The 27,594-nt window shown below is 34.7% G+C and overlaps 1 protein-coding gene and 1 pseudogene across 1 annotated transcript; both read right to left on the bottom strand.

Moving 5' to 3' along the window:
- Positions 1 to 2,814: 2,814 nt before the first annotated feature.
- LOC108477854 (serine carboxypeptidase 1-like) lies at positions 2,815 to 11,088 on the bottom strand. The gene is made up of 8 exons (XM_017780337.2): positions 10,576 to 11,088; positions 4,643 to 4,750; positions 4,283 to 4,557; positions 3,931 to 4,212; positions 3,691 to 3,797; positions 3,466 to 3,549; positions 3,254 to 3,359; positions 2,815 to 3,176 (listed from the first exon to the last, which is right to left on the bottom strand). The coding sequence occupies exons 1-8, from the start codon at positions 10,949 to 10,951 to the stop codon at positions 3,024 to 3,026; spliced, it is 1,491 nt and encodes a 496-aa protein (XP_017635826.1). The 5' UTR covers positions 10,952 to 11,088; the 3' UTR covers positions 2,815 to 3,023.
- Positions 11,089 to 11,271: 183 nt separating this feature from the next.
- The window catches only part of LOC108477853 (serine carboxypeptidase 1-like), a 73,756-nt pseudogene continuing 57,433 nt past the window's right edge, over positions 11,272 to 27,594 (bottom strand).

The raw sequence follows: 27,594 nt of genomic DNA, 5'->3' as shown, positions 1-27,594 counted from the left end.
GTGTGAAGCTTATCTTGCTTATGTACTTGATACGAAAGTGACAGAAACAAAGATTAAATTTGTACCAGTTGTGTGCGAGTATCCAGATGTATTTCTTAAAGAATTATTGGGTTTACCACCTATCAGAGTGGTTGAGTTTAGTATTGAATTAGTACCGGGAACAATGCCGATATCAATAGCTCTATACAGAATGGCTCTGACAAAGTTAAAAGAATTGAAAGCTCGGTTGCAAGAGTTGACAGATAGAGGTTTTGCTAGACCGAATTTCTCTCCCTGGGATGCACCGGTGTTATTTGTGAAAAAGAAAAATGGCAGAATGAGAATGTGTATAGGCTATCGACAGCTGAACAAAGTGACAATCAAGAATAAAAACCCTTTTCCATGAATAAATGATTTGTTTGATCAGTTAAAAGGGGCAATAGTGTTTTCAAAAATTGATTTGAGATCGGGTTATTACCAGTTTAGGGTTAAAGACTCAGATATGCCAAAGATAGCATTTAGAACAAGGTACGGACACTACGAATTTCTTGTTATGCCTTTCGGACTAACAAATGCACCTGTTGTTTTTATGGACTTGATGAACTGGATTTTCAGGTTGTATTTAGATCGATTCGTAGTTGTGTTTATTGATGATATTTTAATTTACTCTCGTGATGAATCTGAGCATGCTGAGCATTTGAGGTCGAGATTATGCTATTTTTTTTCTGTTAAAGATGATTTCCTTGTTACTAAGTTAACCAACAATGTTTGAACAATCTGGCCTAAAGGTCAAGATTTTAGAGCTTTTAAACTTGAACCAACCTATGCTGCTCTTGAGGAATTAACAATCAAAAGTTGGCTCCTCAACAATCAATAGTTGGTAGTTAATAAGCGAATGGTTACCTAATTGTACAAGGTAGTACCATTCATCTCCTTTGATCCTAATTAATTGATTTTTAAGGAAATGGTAAAGCACACAGAAACCAAAAACACTAGGCATGCATTGCCTTTTTCATTACTTATATTTTATATTATTTTAAAAAAAATCCAAACATAATGGAGAAGGGTGAGATCTACGAAGCTCAATTGAGAGAATTGAATTATTCTTATAAATGAAAAAAAAAAGCATGTTGTTGCTGAAACTGATTTGGATGCTCCAACTATGGATACTTATGAGGATGATGATATTAAATCAGTTGCTACCCTGGTTACAACTAGATCAACATTTGCTAGAGTATTGAATGTTGCATAGGCCAGACTTGTTGAACATTTGAAAGAGGAATAGACATATCTTGATAAGACTATTTAGTATCATGAGCTACAATTGAAACTTCTCCAACTTTAATGCCATTGCATTTTTTAGCAAAAAAAATGGAAAGGTGAGTTCTTGAATTAATAGGAGGAAAAGTTTATTTTGTTGTTGGTTTTTGTTAAAGTTTTTTTTTCTTCATATATGTTTATTTTCAATGATGATATTTTATGCTTGATACTATTATATTTAGGACATGTAAGTGGTGAATTATCCTTACCTTACTTTTGTTATGAGATTTTAATAACTATCCATTTTAATTGTTAATGTTATTGTTGTCTTGCCTAAATGGTTAATTATGTGGTTTTAAAATCATAGTTGATTGGATGGATTAGGATGAGTGTCAAAAGATATTGTTAGTGTCAATTTCAAGGACCAAACAACTTCAATTGCTACTTAGCGTACATCAGACAGGCCATTGTAACTTGTCATATTTTGTTGGCATCTTTTAACCAAAACCTAAGAAGCACAAACATGACGATTTTCTCCTCATAGTAGTGTCAAACAAGTATATGATATGAACACATTTGGATACGCACATATGGTTAGACTTAAAACTACCAAGTTGGTTCATATATATAAACATACTACACACTTGATATCTAAGTAAAGTGGGACTAAGCTTTCCATTTTCCTCAACATACTTCACAAGTGGCTTACTTTGAGCATCAATTTCTCATTCATCACTCAACCATTTTGAGCATATGATATACCATTGTAAAAGTCTCATGAGGTAGAATATAAAACCATAATTTTATGATTCAAATCTCCACCTTTACTAATCGAGAATATGCCTCAAAACTTTCAAAAAAATCTATTTTTTTTTCAACAAGACATATTTAAAAACTTTTAGAAGCATTGTACCAAAGACAAAACATGGAAAATCACAAATCAAGTAATTATATGTTGAAGACTTTCAATGTAAGTTGGTTACCTTATTGAAAAGATTTGTTTTCTTTAGAGGACTATAGTTAAAAAAATCTAGGCAATTTCATTCCATATTGAAGACTTGTTTGGAAACTACTTTTGAGGAGATATACATCCACATTGATTGTACTTTTGTTAGTCACTAAAGCTTTATTTATGTTTAGGCTGGTTATAGTTTATTATAAGTTGAAAAGAACACTTACTTTGTTCAAGTGAAGAACTTATTTAAGTGCATATTTGTTGTAAGTAAAATGCTTTTATTATTCAGTTTACAACTACATTTTCAAGGGGAAGTTTTAGTGGGAGAGAGATTTAGATTTTATATAAGAGTGACGTTACAGCTAGTTAAGTAAGTTGGACTTAAATCAAGTTTTGTACTTATTGATTCATAGTGAGTTACTACCTAAATAAGACCACATAAGGTAGGATGTTTCTAAACTAATTAACAAACTTTTGTATCTCTTTGTACTTTATAACTGTTAGTAAGTTCATCTGGATGCAATTGAAATTGACATATTTGATTCGATATTAATTGGGTTGAAAATGGACTGACTCTCATTGCACCAACTCTACGGTATTAATTTGACTCTTTGGCCTAATTTGTAAATGGATGATGCACTTAAATAGAAGCATAATAATACATTGTCAATACATTCCTTTCAGCTTGTAAAATAATTTTATCAGCAGAGAACTGGTCTAACTTCCCGTTGTATGAAAAGTTATATAGAGAAAGCATGTGAGGTCGGCAATAAATTTATGGAGTTTAAGTATAAGATGATTACTAGGAGGGGGTTCTCAATGGGGTTTGTTAAAAGGGAGAAACGTCGGAAGGCAGCTTCCCCTGAAGGAAAGATGTGATCATTGTAAGTGCTCGCTCCGGTTGGTAGCTTGGAAATGTGTGTCCTGCTCCCCGAACTGCGGTAAAAACCACTCCCTTGTAGCCAACGACATATCCTCCCACCTGCAACCATCGGTGTATTAAGTATGCATAAAAGTTACAGCTTGGGATTTATCAAATTGCAGGATTGACCATATTACCTCACTATTAGAGTACCAAGGTCGCCATGCTGTCTCTACTGGAAGTTCTAGGGTCTTGATGGCATACCTAGAGGATGTCACAGGAACTCGACCATTTGTATCACCACTAACAGCAGATTTTATTTTAATAAAAATAATCAGCATAACTCTTATATGTAAATTAATAGGATTGTTTATTGAGAAATCAAGTTAGCTAACTTTTTAATCTATACCTGTATATCCAGACCCTAATCTCTCTTGATAAGTTTCGTATTTCAGGAAGAACTGACATTGGACTGTCTATCCATCCAACGCTACTGAACATAGTACAGAAGCAGACTGGTAAGGAATTTTGGTTTCAATTCTTGGCAGATTGTAAAAAACCTTTCTTTCAATTTGGATGTATGTCTTGTTACTTCGTGAATGTCTTTAAAGCAAGAAATTGATGGCATGCCTACCTGCAACCTGACCATTTTGTAGCTTTGGCATGAAAGGCTGCTTGTACCTTGGCAAGATTTAGGTACGATTTGACGTGAAAGCCAGAGAAGGGATCAAAGTTCATGATCTAACAATTCAAGATATCATATAAATTCAAGTTTGAATCAATAGGAGAAGTGTGTTATAAGTTTTAATCGCTATTGTTTTAATCAGTAAAACAGTATGAAGCATGCATGACCATTTAAGAGTATGATACTTACATTACCATTTGAGCCAGGTTTTATTGCTGATAAATTGCATTGAGGGGCATAAATATCATATAAATCAATGAATCCCATCTCACTAAATCCCTGACTTAGATACTTTCCATATTGAATCGTATTGTCATCTCCATCTCCTTTCTTGCTAACTGAATCGTCACTAACAAAGTTGCAATACTTATTAATTCCTTCATTGGTTTCATCTGAGTTGAGAGCGCGTGTCCATAAATAATCGAACATACCCTTCATACAAATGGCATCATCTATCCAAGCATTTCCAATCTACAATATCCATAACAATTCTCAGCTTTAAACAGCCGTACTAGAATGGTGGATTCTGCAGTGAACTTACAGCGATTCCTTTGAGATTTATGACGGTTTGGTTGGTGTTCTTGTTTCTTGAGAGAATATAATAGGCAGGTTGAGGAACATAATGGCCAGCATAGCTCTCACCAGTTATAAAAAAATCCCGTCTTTTGTACTGTGGAAATCTTTCAAGCCAATTGATGAGAAAAACATACGAGTCCTTTGTTGTTCTCTTGTCACCTACTTTGGTGTAATCAGAGGAATCGTTTGAATAAGAAAAACCAACTCCTGCTGGTGATTCCAAAAAGATCACATTTGCAACTGCAAAATTTTCCTAGCATGTGTCAATTGAAAAATCAAGAGAACAAGTTATGGTGTTGTCAAACTAAAAAGAGACTTCATGTACCCTTGTTCCATGCATATTCATTTCTGTAAAGCGTTTTTCCATCATTGTTTACTCTGAAAGGTCCAAGTTCTAGGATGGCTCCATATCCTAAAGATGAACACCCTGGACCTGTACATCATAGTCAATCAATCCTTTTTCTGTTTTTCTCCCTTCATGTCTATATATTAGGTTATAGATAGATTCTTCCCTAAAGTTACAATTCAGTATCTAGTTGCCTGAGCTGATGAATAAAGTATACCCTATTCTGTTTTAATTTTTCCTTTACTGCTTGAACTGTTCTTGTTCAGTGATACAAACTAGGAAAAACAAGGGAAGGATAAATGACAAGTGTTTGTACAGGTTCAAAAAGAAGTCTATATCAAGTGGAAAGAAATATCCAAGCAAAGGCAGTCCATGCCATGAAATCCGCTCAATTAGTTTAATTAGTGGTGGGATCCCACTGAATTATGTCTTGATGATGTTGATATAGATGTTTTCATTAGAAAACAATATCAACAGAGGAATAGGAATTAGAATTCTACATTTATTTAATTTCTTTAGGAGTTTATTTTTTATCACAAACGTTAGTTTGGGAAGGGGGTTCAGTCAAAGACGAATCTGCCTTTGAGTAACCATAGGTCGAAGCAAGGATACTTTCTCGTCTAGACCTATGACTAAATCTTACGCCAAGGCGCATATCAACTTGGTATCGGAGTCAACTGTCATGGGTGACGAAAAAACTTTGACAGCCAAACTGAAGGCATTTATGGAACAAATGGCTACAAGGCAATAAGCATTAGAGGAGCAGATGGCGATTTTATCTCTTTCGGTCCAAAAGACAACGAAAGAGAATTTAGAAAAAAAATAATGAAGAACAAGGCAACAGTGGAGGCAAGAAAATAAATTCAGATTCACAACACGGTGGAGGCATGGTGCCAAGATACTCCAAGATGGAATTGCCCACTTATGATGGTGTTGGTGATCCTTTAGGATGGTTAAAAAGATGCAAAAAAATTTTTGGCAATCAGCGGACCAACGGAGAAGACAAAGTCGACTTAGCTTCATTCCATCTCTTAGGAGAAGCACAATTGTGGTTTGATCAAATCGAGGAAGAGGAGGCAAATCTGGATTGGGAGCGCTTTAGAGAGTGTTGTCATGTTAGGTTTGGGCCACCTATGAGTAATAACCCCTTGGGGGAACTTGCAAACTTGAGACAAACTGGGACGGTAGAAGAATATCAACGTCAATTTCAATCACTACTGGCTAGGACTACTGATCTTAAACCTCGACAACAAGTAAACCTTTTTACTACCGGATTAATAGAGGAACTTAGAATTGATATCGAGATGCAACAACCGGGAAACCTTGGAGTTGCAATGAATATGGCTCGAGCTTTGGAACGGAAACAAAAAGTCTCTTCCAAGATGTTATCTCAAACCAATCTAAACTGGTCAGCTTCCCAAAACACTGGCAGCAATTCCATTATTCCAACAACTAAGAGCTTTGCAAAGGGAGGAGGGCAAACAACGAAACCAATGGGGAATAACAGCAAAATAGGTTCTTCCGCACCATTTATCAAAAGATTGACACGAGCAGAGATGGTGGAGAGAAGGGCTAAGGGATTGTGTTATAATTGTGACGAGTCTTATTGTGTTATAATTGTGACGAGTCTTACTCCATGGGGCACAAATGTAAAAGGCTATTTTGGATAGAAGTACCAGATATTGAAGATGAGCAAGATGATGAGGTAGATGATTTTGAAATTTCCTTACGTGCCATTAGAGGAACTTGCAATTCATCTACTATGCAACTACCAGCAAAGGTGTCAGGAAAAACAGTGTTAGTTCTCGTTGATTCAGGCAGAACACATAACTTTCTACGTGAAGGTCTAGTGCCAAGATTGGGACTGAAAATACAAAAGAAAAGGGGGTTGCAAGTATGTGTGGCAAATGGAGAACGGGTTCCTAGCATTGGCATTTGTAAATCAGTACAGTTCGTCGTGGCCAATGACAACATTCAAGCTGATTTTTATACAATACCATTAGAAGGGTTTGATATGATTTTGGGGGTTAAATGGTTGTATACCCTTGGTCCAATTTTATGGGATTTCAGCTCCTTAATTATGCAATTTGCAGTAAACAAGAAGAAGATACTCTGGCAAGGGCAGCACCCAGAGGAAGTTCCATGACTCAGCTTGATACAGGGACAAGATTTAACTAATATAATATTAGATAAGCTACTGGTAGAATTTGTGCATTTATTCCAAGAATCGTCTGGGTTACCTCTTAACCGCAAATGTAACCATCGTATAACTCTCAAACCAGGAACGGGGCTAATTGTAGTCAGGCCTTATCGATATCCACATTTTCAAAAGGATGAGATTGAGAAGCAGTGTAACCAAATGTTATAACAAGGAATCATTCAACCAAGTAGATCATCATTTTTTTCTCCAGTACTATTAATAAAGAAGTATGACGGGTTATGGCGTTTTTGCATCGATTATCGAGAGCTTAATGCTTGCACTGTTAAAGACAAATATTCGATTCCTGTCGTGGATGAATTGTTGGACGAACTTCATGGGGCAAAATATTTTACAAAATTGGATTTACGATCGGGATATTTTCAAATTAGAATGGCAACTACTGATGTGGAAAAGACATTTTACGAACCTACCATGGACACTTTGAGTTTCTTGTCATGCCATTCGGCTTACCAATGCCCTTTCACATTTCAGAGTTTGATGAATGACATTTTTCGCCCTTACTTGCGTAAGTTTGTTTTAGTCTTCTTTGATGACATATTAATTTATAGCAAAACATGGACTGAACATATGCATCATGTAAGATTAGTTTTTGAACTCTTGCGGGATAATATGTTGTTCTTAAAGAAATCCAAGTGTTTCTTTGGAGAGTCTCAGGTAACCTACCTAGGTCATGTCATCCATGGTGAAGGGGTCGAGGTTGATCACACTAAAATTAAAGATGTCATCGATTGGCCAACTCCTAAAACTACCAAGGCTCTACGAGGCTTTCTTGGGTTGGCAGGATATTACAGAAAATTCATCAAGAATTATGGACAAGTGGCTGTACCCTTAACATCTCTTCTAATGAAAAATGCCTTCAACTGGACTAAGGAAGCTGATGTTGCTTTCACCCAATTAAAAACTTCTCTTTCAGCAGCCCCAGTTTTGCAATTACCCAACTTTGTGGAGGAATTTGTGGTTGAATGTGATGCTTCGGACAGCGGGTTTGGAGCTGTACTACAGCAAAAGGGACACCCTATTGCCTTTTTCAGTTGCAAGATTACAGATCGACACCTTAAGTTGGCTGCCTACGAACGTGAATTAATTGGTTTGGGAAAGGCAGTGACTCATTGACGACCCTATCTTTGGGGAAGGCATTTCCTCATCTGTACTGATCACTTCAGTCTTAAGTATTTGTTAGACCAACGACTTACAACATCCCCACAACAACATTGGATCAGCTAGCTAATGGGGTTTGATTTCTGAGTGGAATATAAAGCAGGGAAGTTGAACAGGGCTGCAGATGCTTTATCTAGAAAAGACAAAGACTTACCACACCTCATGACTGTTTCATTCCCTCAAGTTGAAATTCTTAAAGCCATCAGACGAGAAATAGAAGTTTCCCCAGAATTATCACAACTCCAGCAAAGAATTCTACAAGGAGAGTTGGGGCCCGATTGGGTTGCACAAGATGGGTTGATTTTCTTCAAAGGGAGGTTGTACCTTTTACCTACCTCACCAATTATTCCCACTCTTATCTCCTCTATACATGCTATGGCACATGAAGGGGAATTGAAAACATTGCATCGTCTTTGCCAAGATTTTTTTTGAAAAGGAATGAAGCTTGCAACCTCAGAATTTGTGCAACATTGTTTAGTATGCCAACGCCACAAATGGAAAAATTAACAGCCCGCAAGTTTACTTCAACCTCTTCCAATACCACAACATGTTTGGGCTGATATTTCTATGGATTTCGAGGAGGGTCTACCCAAAGTAAAAGGGAAATCGGTACTTATGGTGGTTGTGGACAGACTGTCGAAGTAGGCTCATTTTTTACCTTTGTCCCATCCATTTACTGCTATATCTGTTGCTACCGTCTTCTTTGCAGAGGTATTCCGACTTCATGGCTTGCCGGAATCCATAGTTTCAGACCGTGATAAAGTTTTCCTCAGCCTGTTTTGGAAGGAATTATTTCGTCAAAGTGGTTCTAAGCTCGCTTTTTCCTCAGCATACCATCCCCAATCGATGGTCGATTGCGAGGTAGTTAACCGAACAATAGAAATGTACCTACGATGCCTCTCTAGTGATCGTCCAGGACAGTGGGTCGATTGGGTTCCATGGGCTGAGTATTGCTACAACACCTCATATCACACTGCCCTAAAAGCCACTCCCTTCCAATTAGTATAGGTAGGAATCCACCTCAACTTCTCTCCTATTCAGCTGGTTCTACAAGGATTGAAGCTGTGGATAAGGCTCTACAAGATAGGGATGCACTTTTACACAATGTTTGGGATAGACTCTTGTAAGCTCAGCAACGAATGAAAGCCACTTATGATTTGGGGTACAGAGAGTTGAATTTTAAAGTCAGGGATTGGGTTTGGTTACGGCTTGAACAGTATCGACAATTGACGATAACTAAACAGAAGCATCACAAGTTATTGCCAAAATATTTTGGTCCTTTTAAAGTCTTGAACAAAATAGGATCAGTTGCCTATCAGCTTGAATTACCTACAGGCAGCAGAATACATGATGTATTTCATGTTTCTTTCCTCAAAGAATACAAGGGACCTCAACCAGATGCGGTAGGAGACTTGCCCTTAGTATATGATGGCAAGGCCTTGCCTACTCCACAAGCCATTATTAATACCAGGCTTAATCGGGGTCGGCGGGAACTATTAGTGCAATGGGTAGGATGTCCTCAAGAAGATGCCACTTGGGAACCAATTGATAATTTTTGAGCAGCTTATCCTGAATTTGAGCTTGAGGACAAGCTCAACTCCGAGAGGGGGAGTAATGATATAGATGTTTTCATTGGAAAACAATATCAACGGAGGAATAGGAATTAGAATTCTACATTTATTTAATTTCTTTAGGAGTTTATTTTTTATCACAAACGTTAGTTTGGGAAGGGGGTTCAGTCAAAGACGAATCTGTCTTTGAGTAACCATAGGTCAAACCAAGGATACTTTCTCGTCTAGACCTGTGACTAGATCTTATGCCAAGGCGCATATCAGATGTCTGGCTCATTAAGCTTCGGGACAAAGACTATATCACTAGTCAACTTTTCTTGTGGAAAAGTAATAGCTATTGTTTGAACATAAAAGAGTCCAATGGGATATTCTTAGTAAAGTGGGCCCCCTACCTGGCTGGACTCAGTCAACCAGCCTATCAGACAACTTGCTGGTCCTTTCAAGTTGGAAAACTGAAGATTCTAGGTCCCTTGTTTCTACCATGCGTGTGGACTATTGTAACATGCAGGACAGCGTGAATTTGAAGTGCTCTGGTTCGCAACAGCGAACTGGTCCTACACTAAGGTCTTTGTTTCTACGAAAAGCTGAAGAATGATATTGATTTCAGATGGAAAAACACTTTTCTAGTACTATTATTGTTTCAAAATGGATGATTTTTCTACAGAAATGATTAATCAAGGTTTGATCTATGGATAGGTTAAGCATGGGAGTTCTACATCGGTGTTGTACTGAAACTATCGTCAAGCTTCTTTACACAATCATATTTCCCAAAGGTTGAGTATGCAAATACTTCTCTTTTTTGCATATACTCAAGCTTATCATATGCAGATCGTGTGATGCAGTAAATGGCAGATGTTATTGCTATGGCATATTCAGTTTTGATTTAATATGACATTTTCTATACCCATGCAAATAAACTCCATAGCTATCTGTTAATTCAGAAGTATAGATAAATTTGGTACCTCCATTTAACCATAAAACGAGAGGCTTGTCGGAAGAATTTCGTGGTGACTCCATAAAATAATAGAACAATGCTCGATCAGCTATAGGGTCTACTGTTACATAGCCTACATATTGGTCAAAATCCACTCCTTCAGGTTGTCCCGGCAGTGCGTTGATCTTATCACTCTGCATTATCCCTTTCTGGGATCCTACATACACTGGAGAGTTGTGACTATCTTCTTGATCATTTAGTAGAGCCCATGATTCAGGGTGAGGAAATTTGCGAGATTCGATCAACCTGTTGAGATTGCCAATCTGGTTTCCCTTGCATGAAATGAGGAAAGTTGTAAAGTAGCAAGACAACACAAGCAGCAAGTATTTAATAGTAACTTTCATGGTGGCCTCTGGACTCAGAAGCTTATGCAAGCTTCTAATAGTATTAAGTATGTATGCAAGCCAATATTGATGCTAATTTATACTGGCACAGGATAATTTTCCATTTTGTAGCCAAGTCACAGCTTGATGCACTTGCTGACAAATCTACTGTGGCCTGGGACCAACTTGATATGTATTCCCATTGTTGTTTAGGAATGAAATTTAACCCACGTTGAAATTTGGTGAGTGTGGTTTTCAGCATTCAACCCTTTGTTACAAAGTTAACATTACATTTCTGGTTAATATGATATATCAATTAGCAAAATACATTTATCATTCTCTCAACGGTTGAACCCTCGTGCAGATGGCGGAAGCTTTCCGTTTAGGAAGAACGAGAAGAGCACCAGGGCCCAGGCTTGCTGGTAACTGGGAACAGAATGTCCAGCTCCTCTTACTGTTACAAATGTTAAGTTCTGATATCCAACAGCATACCCTCCAACCTTGACAAAAACCAGCTAGATGATTAGCTTGATCACCATTGATTCATTTTCTAATAGCAATAATTAGATTAGTGAAATTCAGTTCAAACTCTTACCTCCCCATGGATGTACCAAGTATACCAGGCAGTCTTAATGGGCATCCCCAGTTTGTTTATGGCATATTTGCTACATGATAGAGGCAGGGCACCATCTGTGTCACCACTGACATAATACCATTAAACTTGATTAGAAAGTTTTTAACTTTGATTCTTGTTTAATAAGCTATCAATGTTTTTCTCCAAGGTTATGAAATTGGACTTAGTCAAATGACTAACTTGTAGATCCAAACCCGAATTCCACTGTCCATTACTTCCTTAATGATTGGCAAAACTGTTAATGGTTTATCTTTCCAGTGTCGATTTACTTTTCCACTGTTCTCAGAAAATAATTACAAGGAACCGACGAGGATTAGCAAATCAACATAAAATGAAACAGGGTAACTATAAGATTGAGAGGGATGTTGGTCAGTGCCTGCAGGATTGCCATGGATAAGGAAGAGCAGAAACATTTGAATGAAGTGCTTGTGAACTTCTGGATTGTTCAAGTAGGAATGAATATAATTTTTCGAGCAGGAATGGAAAGCCGAAACCTATTTCTTAATTCTCAGCAAGCAGAAGTGGAAAAAAATACTAGGAACATTCTGTTCACCAACTTGGCACATAAGCTTGGCATATAAGGTAAGTGGAAGTTGAGGAGGAATCGCATAAGGGAGCATAGATGTCATAGGTATACATGTTACCAGCAGCATCATTTGCTTTATCCACAAATCCTAAGCAAACTTTGGATGATAAATTTAGAGTAGAATAATCGCAGTTCAATGCAAGTCCAGTGTATATGCCATCAGACGTAAGGGCATGCGTCCACTAGAAATCCACTGCTCCTCTCATAAATGTTTCAAAATCAATATAAGCATTACCTATCTAATACATCAATAACACCCCCCATTAACATTCATTTCATGACAGCATAAATATATAAAAACATTCTTACGGGAACTTACTGCAATTCCTTTTAGATTGATTATAGTTTGATTGGTGTGTTGATTATTTTGGAGGATAGTGTGAGCAAGCTGGGGTACATAATGGCCTACATAACTCTCTCCTGCCGGGAAAAATTCCCTGGTTTTGTATTCAGGAAATCTTTGGATCCAGTAAACAAGAAAGGTATAGGAATCTTGGGCAGTTCTTAAATCTCCACTTGACTTATAGTCTGAGGTTCTATTTGAGTAAGAGAATCCGACACCGGCAGGAGACTCTAAAAAGATGACGTTGGCATATTAACACACAAAATGTTAGTCAATGATTCATTTTCAAGGAAACCCCTGATAATTTGGCGGTTATGTAATCCAAGAACTCACCCTTTATTACATGCGTATTCATTTCGATGCAAGGTTTTACAATCTTTTTCTACTCTAAATGGGCAAAGTTCCATCAAGCTCCATTTCCAGTTGAAGAGCAACCAGGCCTTGCCCATCAAAACGCTATCATGCATGTATTATTGTTGATTATAGATTATTATAGCCAAAGGAAAGCCTGTTCTCATATAAAACTTATTTATATACCTACCATTTACCAACTTTTTTTTTCATTTTATAAAATGATTAATTTTAATTTTGATATTTCTAATATGCTTAAATATAATATTTTATTTTTATATTTAATTTCTAACATAAGTTAATGTTTATAGTTTTTTATAATTTTATTAATTAGTTCAAATAGTTAATATAATTAACTTTTTCAATTAAAATGTTAGGTGGTTATATTTAGTTTGAAAGCGAATTTTTAAATACATAAAGTAAAGAATAAATTCTTGAAAATAAAAGTTGAAGGACTAAATTCTAAACATATGATGTGTAAAGACTTAGAGTCATGGTTGTTTGAATCGGATCAGATTGACTAGTCGAATTGAGAACTGCCTTGAGTATCGGTCCGAAGAGAGGCATTAGACTAGTTGACCTGTGAACCAGTACAAACCGGTTGAATTTGGCCATAGAATTGATTGAATAGATTTTTTTATTTTTTTATTATTTTTATTTTTTATGTTTTTAATGATTCATTTAATCGATCCGTATGAACCTGTGGACTGACCAATTTGATTATCGGTCCAATTCTAAAAATTTTGCTTAGGGTATATTTAATCTTCAAATTTTTACTTTATAATTTGACACAAACAAATAATTAACCCAATCTATTGATTTACGTAATTAGAAGGGACCAATTAAATTTACAACGAAGCCTAAAAATCGATCACTAATCCAATTTGAGTAACTCTATAAGATAGACCTCAACAGAAAACTGAAGAGTAACGACAACAAGTGATTGAATTCAATAGTTTTTCATATAAAATTATTGACTCTAGAGGTATAGTAATATGGAGAAAACAAAATTGTTTCAAACATCGACATCCTACTAATTCATGTTATAAAAATGAAATCTGATAAAACCGATTAAATCATCAGTTTTTTTTAATATATTAAATCATTGGTTTTTAAATCAATTAGTTGAACCATAACTGAATTAAATAAATGCAGATAAACAATAATAGTAACCTATACAACTGTATATAAAAGGAACGCACTAAGGCCTTCTTTTTATGACAGCTGTCATTTTTCTTTTCTTTGACATGAAAAGATTATGGTAAAATTTCATCTGTAATCCCTTTTCTTTTTTAGATTATCTAAAATGATTAAATTTTAATTTTGATCTCTATATTTCACTCAAATTTAAAACTGAATCTCTATACTTTAATTTTGACATGATTTGACACCTCGATTCTTATAATATAATTAGATAATCTAAATATTTTATTCGATTAAAATGTGATGTGAATTTTAATGATTTTTAGTATCGTTAAAATTCTCTATTAAATTTAAGTCTATTACAATATTTTTTTTTATTATTATTACATAAATATCAAGTGAGTATCTTTTAACTTCAAAATGTCAAGCTAGCAAATTTAACAAAAAGAATTATAACAATGTTAATAAATTAATTTAAATTTTAAATTTAAAAACTAAAAAGACTAAATTAAATTTTACAATGCAAAAACTTTAAACATATTATAATCTTTAAATTTACTCTGTAAGTTAATTAGAAAATAAAACGTAAATCCTAGGTGATACCATACTAGTTGATTTTATAACAAAAAAAAAAAGCGAATTAGTCTAACCAAAAAAGCTAAGTTAAAAAATTGGATGGGTTGTACAATAAATGAAAAAAAAAAAAAGAAAAGCAAAACACATAAATGAAAACCCAGAGCATATGAAAAACTAGTGCAAATAGTTTTCTAATACGTTTTTACGGAAGACCTTCGTCTTTGCTAACTTTACCAAAATTTCATTGGTATCGTGTGAATATTTTTAATTTACACTTACACCACATTTAGTTCACTGAAATAAAATAGTATCGTAATGGAATAGAGTCATAATAGAAATATAATGAAATAGATCTATAATTAATAATTTAATTGTTTGGTTGAATGAAATGGAATAGAACTGAAATAGTATTCTTGTATTTGGTTAAATGGAATAGAGATTGTAATAACATATGAAGAAACCTAAAATGACCAAAGCATCCTTAACAAAAAATTTTAAGTAAATGATTATGTTATTGTTATTAAGTTTTAATTAGATTATTATTACATATAATTTAATAAAAATGAAAACAAATAATTTAATCATATTTTAATATAATTATTATTAAATATAATTTAATAATTATGTTTTTATTTTGTAAAAATAATTATATTTTACATCCAACAATTACATTACAAGCACAAATCACGGTCATCAATTTGTGTTATGCCACTCTATAAATACTGTGATGACACTCGAAAAATAACTAATAATTCATATTGGAGACTTCTTAATTGATCAAGTCATTAGGCATATGCTCGATTGAATGAGTGATTCGTATTTCCATTGTAATCGTGTCTATTATCTCCCCACTGTTGCTTTGTTGCGTAATCCATATTCACAATGATATAATTATTTAAACCGAAATTAGAGATGTCTTCTTTAAAGTCCTTCAAATTTGCTGACTTTGCCTTGAAAGAATAAAGATCAAGAAGGCTGGTACTAAAGGATGATTGATTTCCAAATGCACCACTATGTTTTGCTTGTTGTGTGTTTGATTGTAACAACAAAGGGTTGCCTAAGGAAACAGGTAGAGTATTACACGAGCTACCAACCGCCACTCTGGCATATTGGAAATTCGGATCATTAAGACGATTAAATGTTCCACAATCGTTGGCGGGCTTGTTCTGTGACGGTTGATATCTATCGATGTTGGGACCCCTTGAAACAAAGTTCCATTTTGATTTTAGTTTGCAAGTACCACATCTGGCTGGATCTTCCTAGAACCATTGATCGGATTGTTTGATGTTTGAGAATGTCCAGGTTGAATTACGCTACAAGAAATCCCATGTAGGCTTAAAGCAGTTAAGGAGTTCAGTCTCCTAAACATTCCACCTGGTTAATAAGATGGCAGAGAGGCACTTGAAATCCTTCCAAGTCCAGTCAATGTGCGAAAATATCCAAAGATGTCTAGTGGACCCATGCGCAAGTAACACGAATCTTTATTGCCTAATGCAACAACATTGTTGAGTCCTACGTAAAGCTTATATTTCTATAGGACAACATAAGATAGTAAGCTTAAATATTGCAATTCTCCCATGTGTATGGCCCAGCCTAACTCTTACAAAATCTTGAATTGAAGTTGCAATAACTTCATTAACAATGTGCTAATTCTAATAATGAGTAAAATGGTAACAAAACACTCTACTAAAACTAGCAGATCACTTATTACGTTTTCCTTTATGGGCCCTCAACATTCATAAGGTCAAGAACTTTATTCAGAGTAGCCTCTAAATCATTTAAATAAAGAGAAAATGAAAAGTTAAAACTAAAAATGAAGTTGGTATGTTGTGTCATTGTAAGAGACACTAATCTAAATAGCATAACTCACTATCAAGACCCATTTGGTTGTCAGTTGAAACAAACTTCCTATGCACCTCTACAAACCAAACAACTCAAGGCTTTTCCTAGATTGAGGGATCCTCATCTTCGTGTCTGTTATCTTGATTCAGTGCATTAATGTGATCTTTAAAGTCAAATTTGTTTTTCTTACAACGTGTTGCCATATGTTTTTTAGCTCCTCGATGCGAACTGGCTTCAATAAGTAGTCACAAGTGCCATGAGTAATCCCCTTCTTTACAAGCTTTGTATCACCATGAATTGACAACACTAGAATTTCATCAAGAATAAGAAAATATGGTAAATCATTCTCAAACACTTCTAATCTACTAATCAAATTTAGATCTAGAATAATTATGGGTTTATAAAACCATCAAACTTCACCTAAATTTTTTTTCATTCATTCCACAAACAATTCAAAAGATAAAAAAGGGGAAAGAGCAAAATCAAAATGGAATAATTTAGTGCCAAAAAATGGAAAAAGAAAAATAAAGGGTTAATACTTATTGATTACAGGTAGGCCTATTTCAAGCCCCACAAGTTCAAAAAGCTTAAAGGCATCCATGTTTGGCATGTTAACACTAGTAATAACCAAGTCATATATGTTCCTGTTTTCCCTAAAATTTTAAGGGCTGCATTTGCCTAATTGGTTGTGGAAACTGTAGAAAAAAGACATACATGATATGTTAAAAAGAAGCCCACTGTCTTAGCATTGTTACAAGTCAAACCTAGCATTCTACAATTACAAAGACCCTAATCTAAATGCTCACTTCAAAGCACAAGACATAGGTATTCCTGACAGAAGAATTTATTTAAAATTTTGAGAAAAATAAATAAAACTTTGAATGAAAGATTTTGAATTAAAGATTGAGAATAAATAGAACAGTAAACACATAACTTGTGAGTAGAATCTAAAAGTAAATTTCAACCTAAAACACCATTAATCTGTCTCCGTTACCGGATTAGGGTTATGAAGCATTACCATACAATCAAAAATGTTTAAACAACATAATATTCAATAATTTAAATATATCATAAACCATTCATTCACATTCATTTTGTCCCTAAATTGAGCCTTCGAGACCCTAGAAATAGCTTACAAGCAATTTGGGACTAATTTGAATCAATACAAAAAGTTTAGGAAAAAGTAGCAAAATTTGAAAATAAGGGTCACACGACCGTGTGACATGGCCCTAAGCCGTGTAGCTTTTGAAATAGGGATACATGGCCGTGTCACACGCCTGTGTGCCAGGCCGTGTAACTCTCTGAGTTACCCCACACGTCTGTGTAGTAGGCCGTGTGTTAGGCCATGTAACTCACTGACTTGAACCCTTAGAAATTTTCAAATGACACACGGTCGTGTCGCCAAGCCATATGCCTCATACAACTAAGTCACACGCCTATGTCCCAAGCCGTGTGAACCTAAAATTTACCTAAAATCAAACCACTGCATGCATAAACATTCAAACTAATTGTTTACACCTTCAGGGGATCAAAACACCATCTAAAGCATGCATAAACATACCATTTCAAGCATCCTATTTCACCTAACCAATATGCCATTCAAAGGCACCACAATTATACCAAAACATTACATACCAAAACTAGTCAATAATTCCCTATGTCAAGCATTATAACTTAGTTCAATTACCTACCAAAACATATCATAATTGACCATTTCATGACCATAAAATACCAATTCCAAACCATCATTTACATTCCAAAAGAGCCATATATACAAGTATTTAAGGATGTTCAAAATGACCTAACTTTAAAAAAGCACTAAAAGTTCATCAAGTTCAAACTTAAACTTCACAAGTATGATCATACCAATTCACCATTTTCACATTCACAAAACATCATAATACTAAAGACTTCTCCTATTACATGTCACTTTAGCCAACTTGAAACAAGTACAAAATGACTACCAATGTATAAATGATAGTGTCTGAGCTTCCAAGCGATCCAATTGATGCAACGATTCCAAGTGTTCTACAAAAATCAAATTAAATGAATAAGCACGAAGAAGCTTAGTAAGTTCGATAAATCAACTCATTTACTATAAAGTTCCAAGTTTCCAAGGGACATTAACATTTATTTCACCGACAATAAGTTTGAATAACACCGGCACCAAGTCTGCTAGGCACCAAGCCTGAGTAATAGTATAGTTCAACATTTACAAATCAACACATAATAGAATTTAAAGATTAATTCACTAAAAAGGAATTGAATTCAATCATACATAAACACAAAACGAACTTACTAGACTAATTTACAGTAATTGTAAAAGCATAGGGGCTAATCCAAAATCTTTTCTTTTCAATGATTGTCAACACATTCGTGATCTAAAATAATGGTTTCATTCAATTGAATACTTATAAACTTCAATTTAATCCAAAATTCACATTTATACAAAATTATGAAATTGGCCTTAACATTTAAATTTAGTCCTTAAGCTCATAGCTTGCATTTTAACCATTTTAACTAAAAATCTAACTAAGATACAAAGAACCTTGAAACAATCCATGATTACCAACATTTCACAACAAAACCATGGATTTACACTTTAAACAATTAAATCCCTATTTCTAAAATTCATCGAAAATCACTTAACAAAACATGCTTATCTTACAACAAAGATTAATAACCTACCAACTAACATCACCACACATTCAAGAACATCCATCGCAAGTCCTTCAACCTTTACCAATTTTGCAAATTAATTCCCGAGCTAGCTAGCTTAAGCTAAAACAGTTCAAAAACATAAAAATCACTAAAAACAGGACTTAGAAACACTAACATACAAGAAACAAGCTTGATCGAATCTTCAAAGCTCAAAAATGGCTATTTTTCTCTTCAAAAATCGGTGGGGAAAAAGACTAGAAAATATGAACCAATTTGTTTTATTTAGTTGATGCTTTAAATATTCAATTACCATTTTAACCTTTAAAAACTATAAAAATTTCATTTAAACCATGTCCATGACTATCCACTAACCCATTAAATGTTATATTTACCATTCAAGTCCATTACTTTTCTTTCCATAGCCATTTAGCCATTTTAACTAATAGAACTCAATTTTTATACCTTTTACGATTTAGTCCTTTTTACTTAATTAACTATGTAAACTTCAAAATTTCTTAACGAAATTTTAATACGGCCTTAATATAATCCTATAGATGCTAAATAAATAATAAAATAATAATTCACTAGTTAAAATTATGGTCTCGAAACCACTATTTCTGACACCACTAAAAACGGGCTATTACACAACCTTTGAGAAAAAAATAAAGAAAATTTTTCAAGACTATACATTATGCATATATCAATTCAAAGAACTAAAACGCAAGGTTGCCACCTTTTTCTTCCTACTTCTTCTTCTTTTCTCTGGGAACAAAGCTTCCATAATTTTTGGTGATACAATCTGACTTTGTCTTTGCATATTGTATCCACTGCACCAAATTAATGATATAGTGTAACACCCCTAACCCGTATCCGTCGCCGGAATAGGGTTACGAGATATTATCAATCAAAAACACAATTTCAAACGATCAAATACTCACACTTGTATTAACTTTTTTTTTAAAAAAAATAATTTCAATAGCCAATTTCATCATTAATACTACAGGGCTGAATATACTTTTAATTCAAACACTTAATACATGCAGATGTACAGATTTCATAACACCTTAGTCTTATACTGTAACCACCCACAATTGGATTATGCAAAATGTAATACTTATTATCATTTGATAAGAATAAAAGGAAACTCGACATCCATTTCATTTTAAGTTAAACACTAATTCATCACATAAAACACATATAATTATTATAATTTATTGTTGCACATGCCTTTACTCACCTAGTCATCCTTCTATGCATTTAGCCAAGACAAGTTCGTTCTTAACTATTACTCATTCACGTTTCAAATCAATTAACTTACAATTCTATATACTACAATTGTTTAACTGAATATACATATTATATAATAAAATATTCTAACATTTAACGTGCTACAGTTGATTATAACATACTATAACCACCTATGTTAACCATATTTACCGAATTACATAATAAAATAAATTAATGATTCCATATAACATACCTAACTTGTCACTATTGGGTCGAACATTAATTAGCTATTACAACCGAATTTAAACAGCTTAAACTCATCCAAAAAAAATAAACATGCATGCATAACTCAACTAGTTGACTGAAATTAATTATTTACTAAAGAAGATTATTTCTATAATTTTGAAACGTTTCCCACATATAGACATATACAGGACGTAAACATTTCATACTATGTATCAAATATATTAAGTCAATTCATCATATTCAATAAACATTTAAACAAGCAATTATTAAATTACAAATTGATTATAACTATCTCACATAATTTCGTTTTATAATCGAAGTTTCATATACATTATGGTAATAATCTTCAAACCAGCTTATAATACAAATTGCATTCACTAAGGTAAGGCATTATACGCAAATAGACATATAATCAAAACATACACCTTATATGTCATGTAATAACCTTACCAAAACAAACTCATATCATGTTCGAATTTAGCCAACAACCTGTTACGCCAAGTCATATATAACATATTATCCTAATACAACCACACCTTCACATATATTTTACTTTATGCTTACCATAGCCGAAAAACCTTATACTTATCCAAAATTATTTACCATTTCCAAAACCTAAAACACCTAGCATGAACATCATTCAGTCATAGCAACTAATTTCATAATCAAAATAAACACAAACCAAACTAAATATAACTGAATTCAAACATAAAAGATCAAAGCCATTTTCGCATGGCTCAATTTATACAAAACCAAAATCCAACATTTCAAAACACATTTCAGCCTATACATGCCATAATTCAAGTTTGACTTATAAAGGTACCAAAATAGCTAATAGTGTGTTGAGCTTTGCTGACGATCCCCGAGCTTGTAACTTGTTCCAAAATCTATAAAATAGGGTAAATAAGAACACACAGAGTAAGCTAACTTAGCTTAGTAAGTCATAAGAAAATAAACAACTCAATATCGTAATCGACTCATATTAACTAAACAAAATGCATTAACATTCCCATGCTTGGCCTCAAACTTACGAATTCTATAAATAATGCAGTTTTCATAGACTATTATCCACCTAAGTCAAATACACACATAATCATTTAACACATTATAAATCAACTTATAAACTAATTAGTCATAATAAACCATACATCCATTTACTCTTTTATGCAACTTAAGAATCATCAAATGACATCTCATGTATAATTAATACCTATGTGGCCGAATATACCAAATCATATATGCACATATTAGGTAACGTTTCAATGATACACAAATTATCCATTCACAAGCCGAATACACATACCAAATACATATGAATTCTTCATTTGCATTGTACATGATTTACAACAAATATCCATAGTACTTTCTTACCTTATCTCAAGTAGATGTCAAGTTAATTCATACCTGGCCATTTAGCTCGTATTACACATCAGTGCACAATTTACCTTTGCCCGATGAACCATTCAGAATTGGATAGGACACTCGGATAATCACATAAATCTACAATGCCAACGTCCCAGACGTGGTCTTACATGTAGCCACATATCGATGCCACTATCCGAAACAGGGTCTTACTCGTAAACGCACATATCGGAATCACAAATCGATGCCATGGTCTTACTCGCTCACATATATCAGAATCCTATATCATGACATATGTATCCTAGCTATTCCTAAGGTTCATACGGGGCTTTCGGACGTCCTAACTCGGTCGAAACCAATTCGGAAATGTGATAGCCAAGCTTAATCATATTCGGCCATAGCTTATACGTTCATACATTTCATAACTGCAAATAATATTTACATTTAACTACAATTTAACACATCTATTTGCTTATAAACTTACCTCGGACGTCGTAAAACGGGACAGGGCTGCTAATCGACAACTTTCATTTTTCCCCGGTCCAAATCCAATTTCTTTGGTTCTTAATCTAAACATATTTAAATTAAGCTCATTCAAACATATTTTCATTCAATTTAGTCCAAAAACACATAAATAGGTAAATTAACATTTTACCCCTGACATTTACAATTTTTACAATTTAGTCCCTATTGCACAAAACACAAAATACACAAAATTTCCAAATACCCATGTTTGGCCTAGTCTTACCCATTACCATACAGGTCCATATATTTCATTTATTTCATATTTTAGTCCCTTAAATTATTATTTTTTCAATTTATCCTAATTACTCAAAATCATCAAAAACTTCAATACAAAACATATTAATCTAAAACATATCTTTCATTTTTCATCATCAAACAACAAAAATCACAAGCTATCAACAATGGCATAACTCAAAATATTCATCAAAATCAAAAATTAAAGCATGGGTTTTGTAGTATTTGAAGCAACGATCTCAAAAACATAGAAATTATCAAAAACTTAGCTAGAACTTACCTTGAATCAAGCTTGAAAGTGCCGAACCCTAAGTTTCTTTTCTTTTTCTTTCTTGTTTTAGTTTCGGAAATGGCTTATAATATGAACACCTATTTTTAATTATCATATATTATATCATATATATTAACTTATCATTATTTTACCTTTTTAACCTTAGTTTAAAACTTTATATTATCACATTTTAATGTCCTTAGCCGTCCACTACACTTAATATTGGGATTATTGCAAATTTAAGGCTTCCATTTAAAATAATTAAATAACGAAATTTTCACAGACATAAATTCACACAAAATAAAGACAGAAAATAATTTTGAAATATTTTTCTGACTCAGATTCATGGTCCCGAAACCACCATTCCTATTAGGGTTTAAATCGGGCTGTTACAACTTTCCCCTCTTAAGGATTTTTGTCCCCGAAAATCTTACAGGTGAATAGGTTCAGATAGCATTCTCTCATTGCATCCTTTGGTTCCCACGTTGCTTCCTCAACACCCTGTTTATGCACAATACTTTAACTAACGAAATCTTCTTATTTCGTAACTCTTTAATCTCGTGAGCCAAGATACGAATCAGTTCTTCCTCGTACGTCATATCGGGTTTAATCTCAATCTCAGATGGACTAATCACATACGAAGGGTCAGATCGATATTTACGAAGCATCGAAACATGGAATACATTGTGGATCTTTTCTAACTTAGGTAGCAACGATAATCTATAAGCAACTGGCCCGATACGCTCTATTACCTCATATGGCCCAATAAACCTCGGACTCAATTTGCCTTTGCGACAAATCTGAGTAGTTTCTTCCACAGTGAGACTTTCAAGAAAACTTTATCTTCGATTTAAAACTCTATATTCTTGCGTTTCAAGTCCGCATAAAGATTTCTGGCGATCTGATGCTGCTTTCAGACTTTCACGGATTACTTTCACTTTCTGTTCAGTTTCTCTGACTAAGTCGACCCCGTGTATCTTAATCTCACTGAGCTCAGTCCAATACAATGGTGTACGACATTTACAACCATACAAAGCCTCATAAGATTCCATTTTGATACTCGATTGAAAGCTATTATTATACACAAATTCAATCAGAGGTAGGTATCATTCCCACGTACCTTCAAACTCGAGAATGCAACATCTCAACATATCCTCAAGTATCTGAATGATTCGCTCAGACTGGCAATTGTTTGCGAATGGAACGCAATACTAAAATGTAATTTTGAACCTAGTACATCTTGCAGTTTCTTCTGAAACCGCGATGTAAATCTCGGATCTCTATTTGAAACAATAGATATAGACACACCATGTAATCTCACAATATGAGAAATATACAATTCAACCAGCTTATCAAGTGAGTAGTCTGTACGTATCAGAAAAAAATGAGCCGATTTAGTCAATCTATCAACAACAACCCAGATTGCATCTTTCTTGCTCGGTGTCAATGATAAACCAGATACAAAATCAATCGTGACTCTATCCCACTTCCACTCAGGTATCATAATAGGTTGAAGTAATCCTGAAGGCACCTAATGTTAAACTTTTACTTGTTGATAGACTAAACATCTTGCAACAAAGTCAGAAATGTCTCGTTTCATACCATGCCACCAGTAAAGCTATTTTAGATCATTATACATTTTTGTACTTCCTAGATGAACAGATAACCGACTGCTATGAGCTTCATTCAAAATCATCTAAATCAACTCTAAATTCCTTGGAACATATATTCGGTCTCTAAATCTCAAACAATCATTTGCATCAACTCTGAATTTTGAATTTGCATCCGTCTCACACTGAGCTCGTTTTGCAATCAACTTATTATCAACCTTCTGGGCATCACAAATTTGTTGAATAAATAACGGTCTTGCTTTCATTTCAACTACTATCGAACCATCATCAGACATAGCCATATGCACATTCATTGCACGCAAAACAAACTGTGATTTCGGCTTAAAGTATCAGTAACAACATTAGCCTTTCTCGAGTGATAGTCAATCACAAGCTCGTAGTCTTTTAGCAATTCCAACCATCGACGTTGTCTCAAATTTAGATCTTTCTGAGTCATCAAGTATTTTAGGCTTTTATGATCAGAATAAACATGACATTTTTCACTGAACAGATAGTGACGCCAAATTTTTAATACAAACACAATGGCTGCCAATTCTAGGTCGTGTGTCAGATAGTTCTTTTCATATGGCTTCAACTGTCTCGAGGCATAAGCTATAACTTTGCCTTCCTGCATTAAAACACAACCCAAACTATTTAAAGATGCATCACTATAGATAACAAATTCTTTACTCGATTCTGGTTGAACTAGCACTAGAGCTTCGGTCAAAAGAGCTTTTAACTGATTAAAACTTTTCTGGCACTTTTCTGACCACTCGAACTTAACATCTTTCTGCAATAACCTTGTCATCGGAGCTGCAATCATTGAAAAACCTTTCACGAACCGTCTATAATAACCAGCAAGTCCTACAAAACTTCAGACTTCAAAAACATTCTTCGGAGGTTTCCAATAAAGTACAGCTGAAATTTTGCTCGGATCAACTGGAATGCCCGATGCTGATACCACATGACCCAGAAAACTGACTTTACTTAACTAGAACTCACATTTACTGAATTTCGCATAGAACTGCTTATCTCACAAAGTCTGTAACACAAGTCTTAAATGTTCAGCATGTTCAGCTTCATCAAAGAGTAGATCAAAATGTCATCTATAAACACAACCACAAACCGGTCCAGATACGGTCTAAAGATCTGATTCATCAAATCCATGAAAACAGCAGGTGCATTAGTGAGTCCAAATGGCATAACCAAAAACTCATAGTGTCTGCACCTCGTTCTGAAAGCAGTCTTTGGCACATCTGAATCTTTAACTCGCAACTGATAGTAGCCTAATCTCAAATCTATCTTCGAAAATACTGTTGCCCCCTTTAGTTGGTCAAACAAATCGTCAATCTGTGGCAACGGATACTTATTCTTTATAGTCACCTTATTAAGCTATCTATAATCGATGCACATTCTCATAGTTCCATCTTTCTTTTTCACAAACAACATAGGTGCACCCCACGGAGAAAAAGTCGGTCACGCAAAACCTCTATCTCTCAATTCTTGCAACTGAGCTTTCAATTCTTTTAATTCTGTAGGTGTCATTCTGTTTGGAGCTATGGATATCGGAGTTGTCCCTGGAATTAACATAATACCAAACTCTACCTCTCGAATAGGTGGCAAACCCTATAATTCTTCAGGAAACACATCCGGATACTCACACACAATAGGTACTTATTCAATGTTTCTTTCAGCCACTTTACTGTCAAGCACGTAGGCAAAATAAGCTTCACACGCTTTACTCACATATTTTTGAGCTAGCATCGAAGAAATTACTGCTGGTAAACCATACAAATCACTAGATTTAATCCGAATAACCTTATCATTCTGACTCCGAAGATCAATGGTCTTTCTCTTGCAGTTTACAACAGCATCATGTAAAGTTAGCCAATCCATACCCAGAATTATGTCGAACTAATCAAATGGAAGTAACATCAAATCAGCTGGAAAGCACAGATCTTGAACCATCAAGGGACAATTCTTACACACTTTGTCAACCATAACACACCGGCCCAAGGGGTTTGACACTATAATCACAAACTCAATAGAAACAACAAGTAGATTCTTGTTGAATACTAATGTCTCACACACATATGAATTAGTAGAACCAGGATCAATCAATGCAATTATATCAGTATCATAAAGAGTGAATGTACCAGTAATAACATATAGGGATGAAGCCTCCTCTCGCGCGCAAATAGCATAGGCTCTAGCAGGTGCACGAGCCTCAGATCTAACTGTTGTATCTTTATTTCCTCTCTGACTGCCGCGCAAATTACTCGCATTTCTCAGTGGTCTACCCCGAGTCGCAGTATTACCCGATCTAATGTTCTGCACTGGATTTTCTTCAGCTAACCCTGGTCAATCTCGAATATAATGATCTGTCAATCCACATTTAAAATAGGCCCGATCATGTAATCTGCAACTGCCGGGATGTTGTTTACCACAGCGTTTACACTCGGGCTGATTTGATCTGACATTACCCACACTAGCTACGGAGGTAGCTCTCGAACTCACCAGTGGTCTATTCTGGTCTCGTCAAGAATAACTTGACGTGGCTTTTGAACGACTAAAATCATCTCAGAATTTCTTTGGTGCTGACTGGACTGACCTGCTGAATGATCTCTTACGCGAGTCTCTAGCTTCAAAATCAGCTTTCATTTTCTCTTTCCCGAGTTCTTCAGCTTTGCAGGCTCGCTCAACAAGTACTACGAACTCTTTTATCTCAAGTATGCCAACTAACAATTTAATGTCTTCATTCAGCCTATCTTCGAATCTTTTACGCATTATGGCTTAGGTGGAAACACACTCTTGGGCATACCGATTGAGTCTCACAAATTTCCATTCATACTCTATCATGATCATCCAACCCTATTTCAGCTCCAAAAATTCTTTTCGTTTCTAATCAATAAATCTCTGGCTGATATACTTCTTACGAAAATTTGCCTGAAAGAATTTCAGGTCACCCGCTCTCTCGGAACCACTGATACTAGGGTATTCCACCAGTGATATGTTGTGTCTCAAAGCAAAGATATAGCACACTTCAAACACTC

The sequence above is a fragment of the Gossypium arboreum genome, chromosome 3, assembly GCF_025698485.1.
Source record: "Gossypium arboreum isolate Shixiya-1 chromosome 3, ASM2569848v2, whole genome shotgun sequence".
NCBI lineage: Eukaryota > Viridiplantae > Streptophyta > Magnoliopsida > Malvales > Malvaceae > Gossypium > Gossypium arboreum.
Note: the sequence above shows the minus strand (reverse complement) of the source record. Positions and strands in the feature narration are given on the sequence as shown.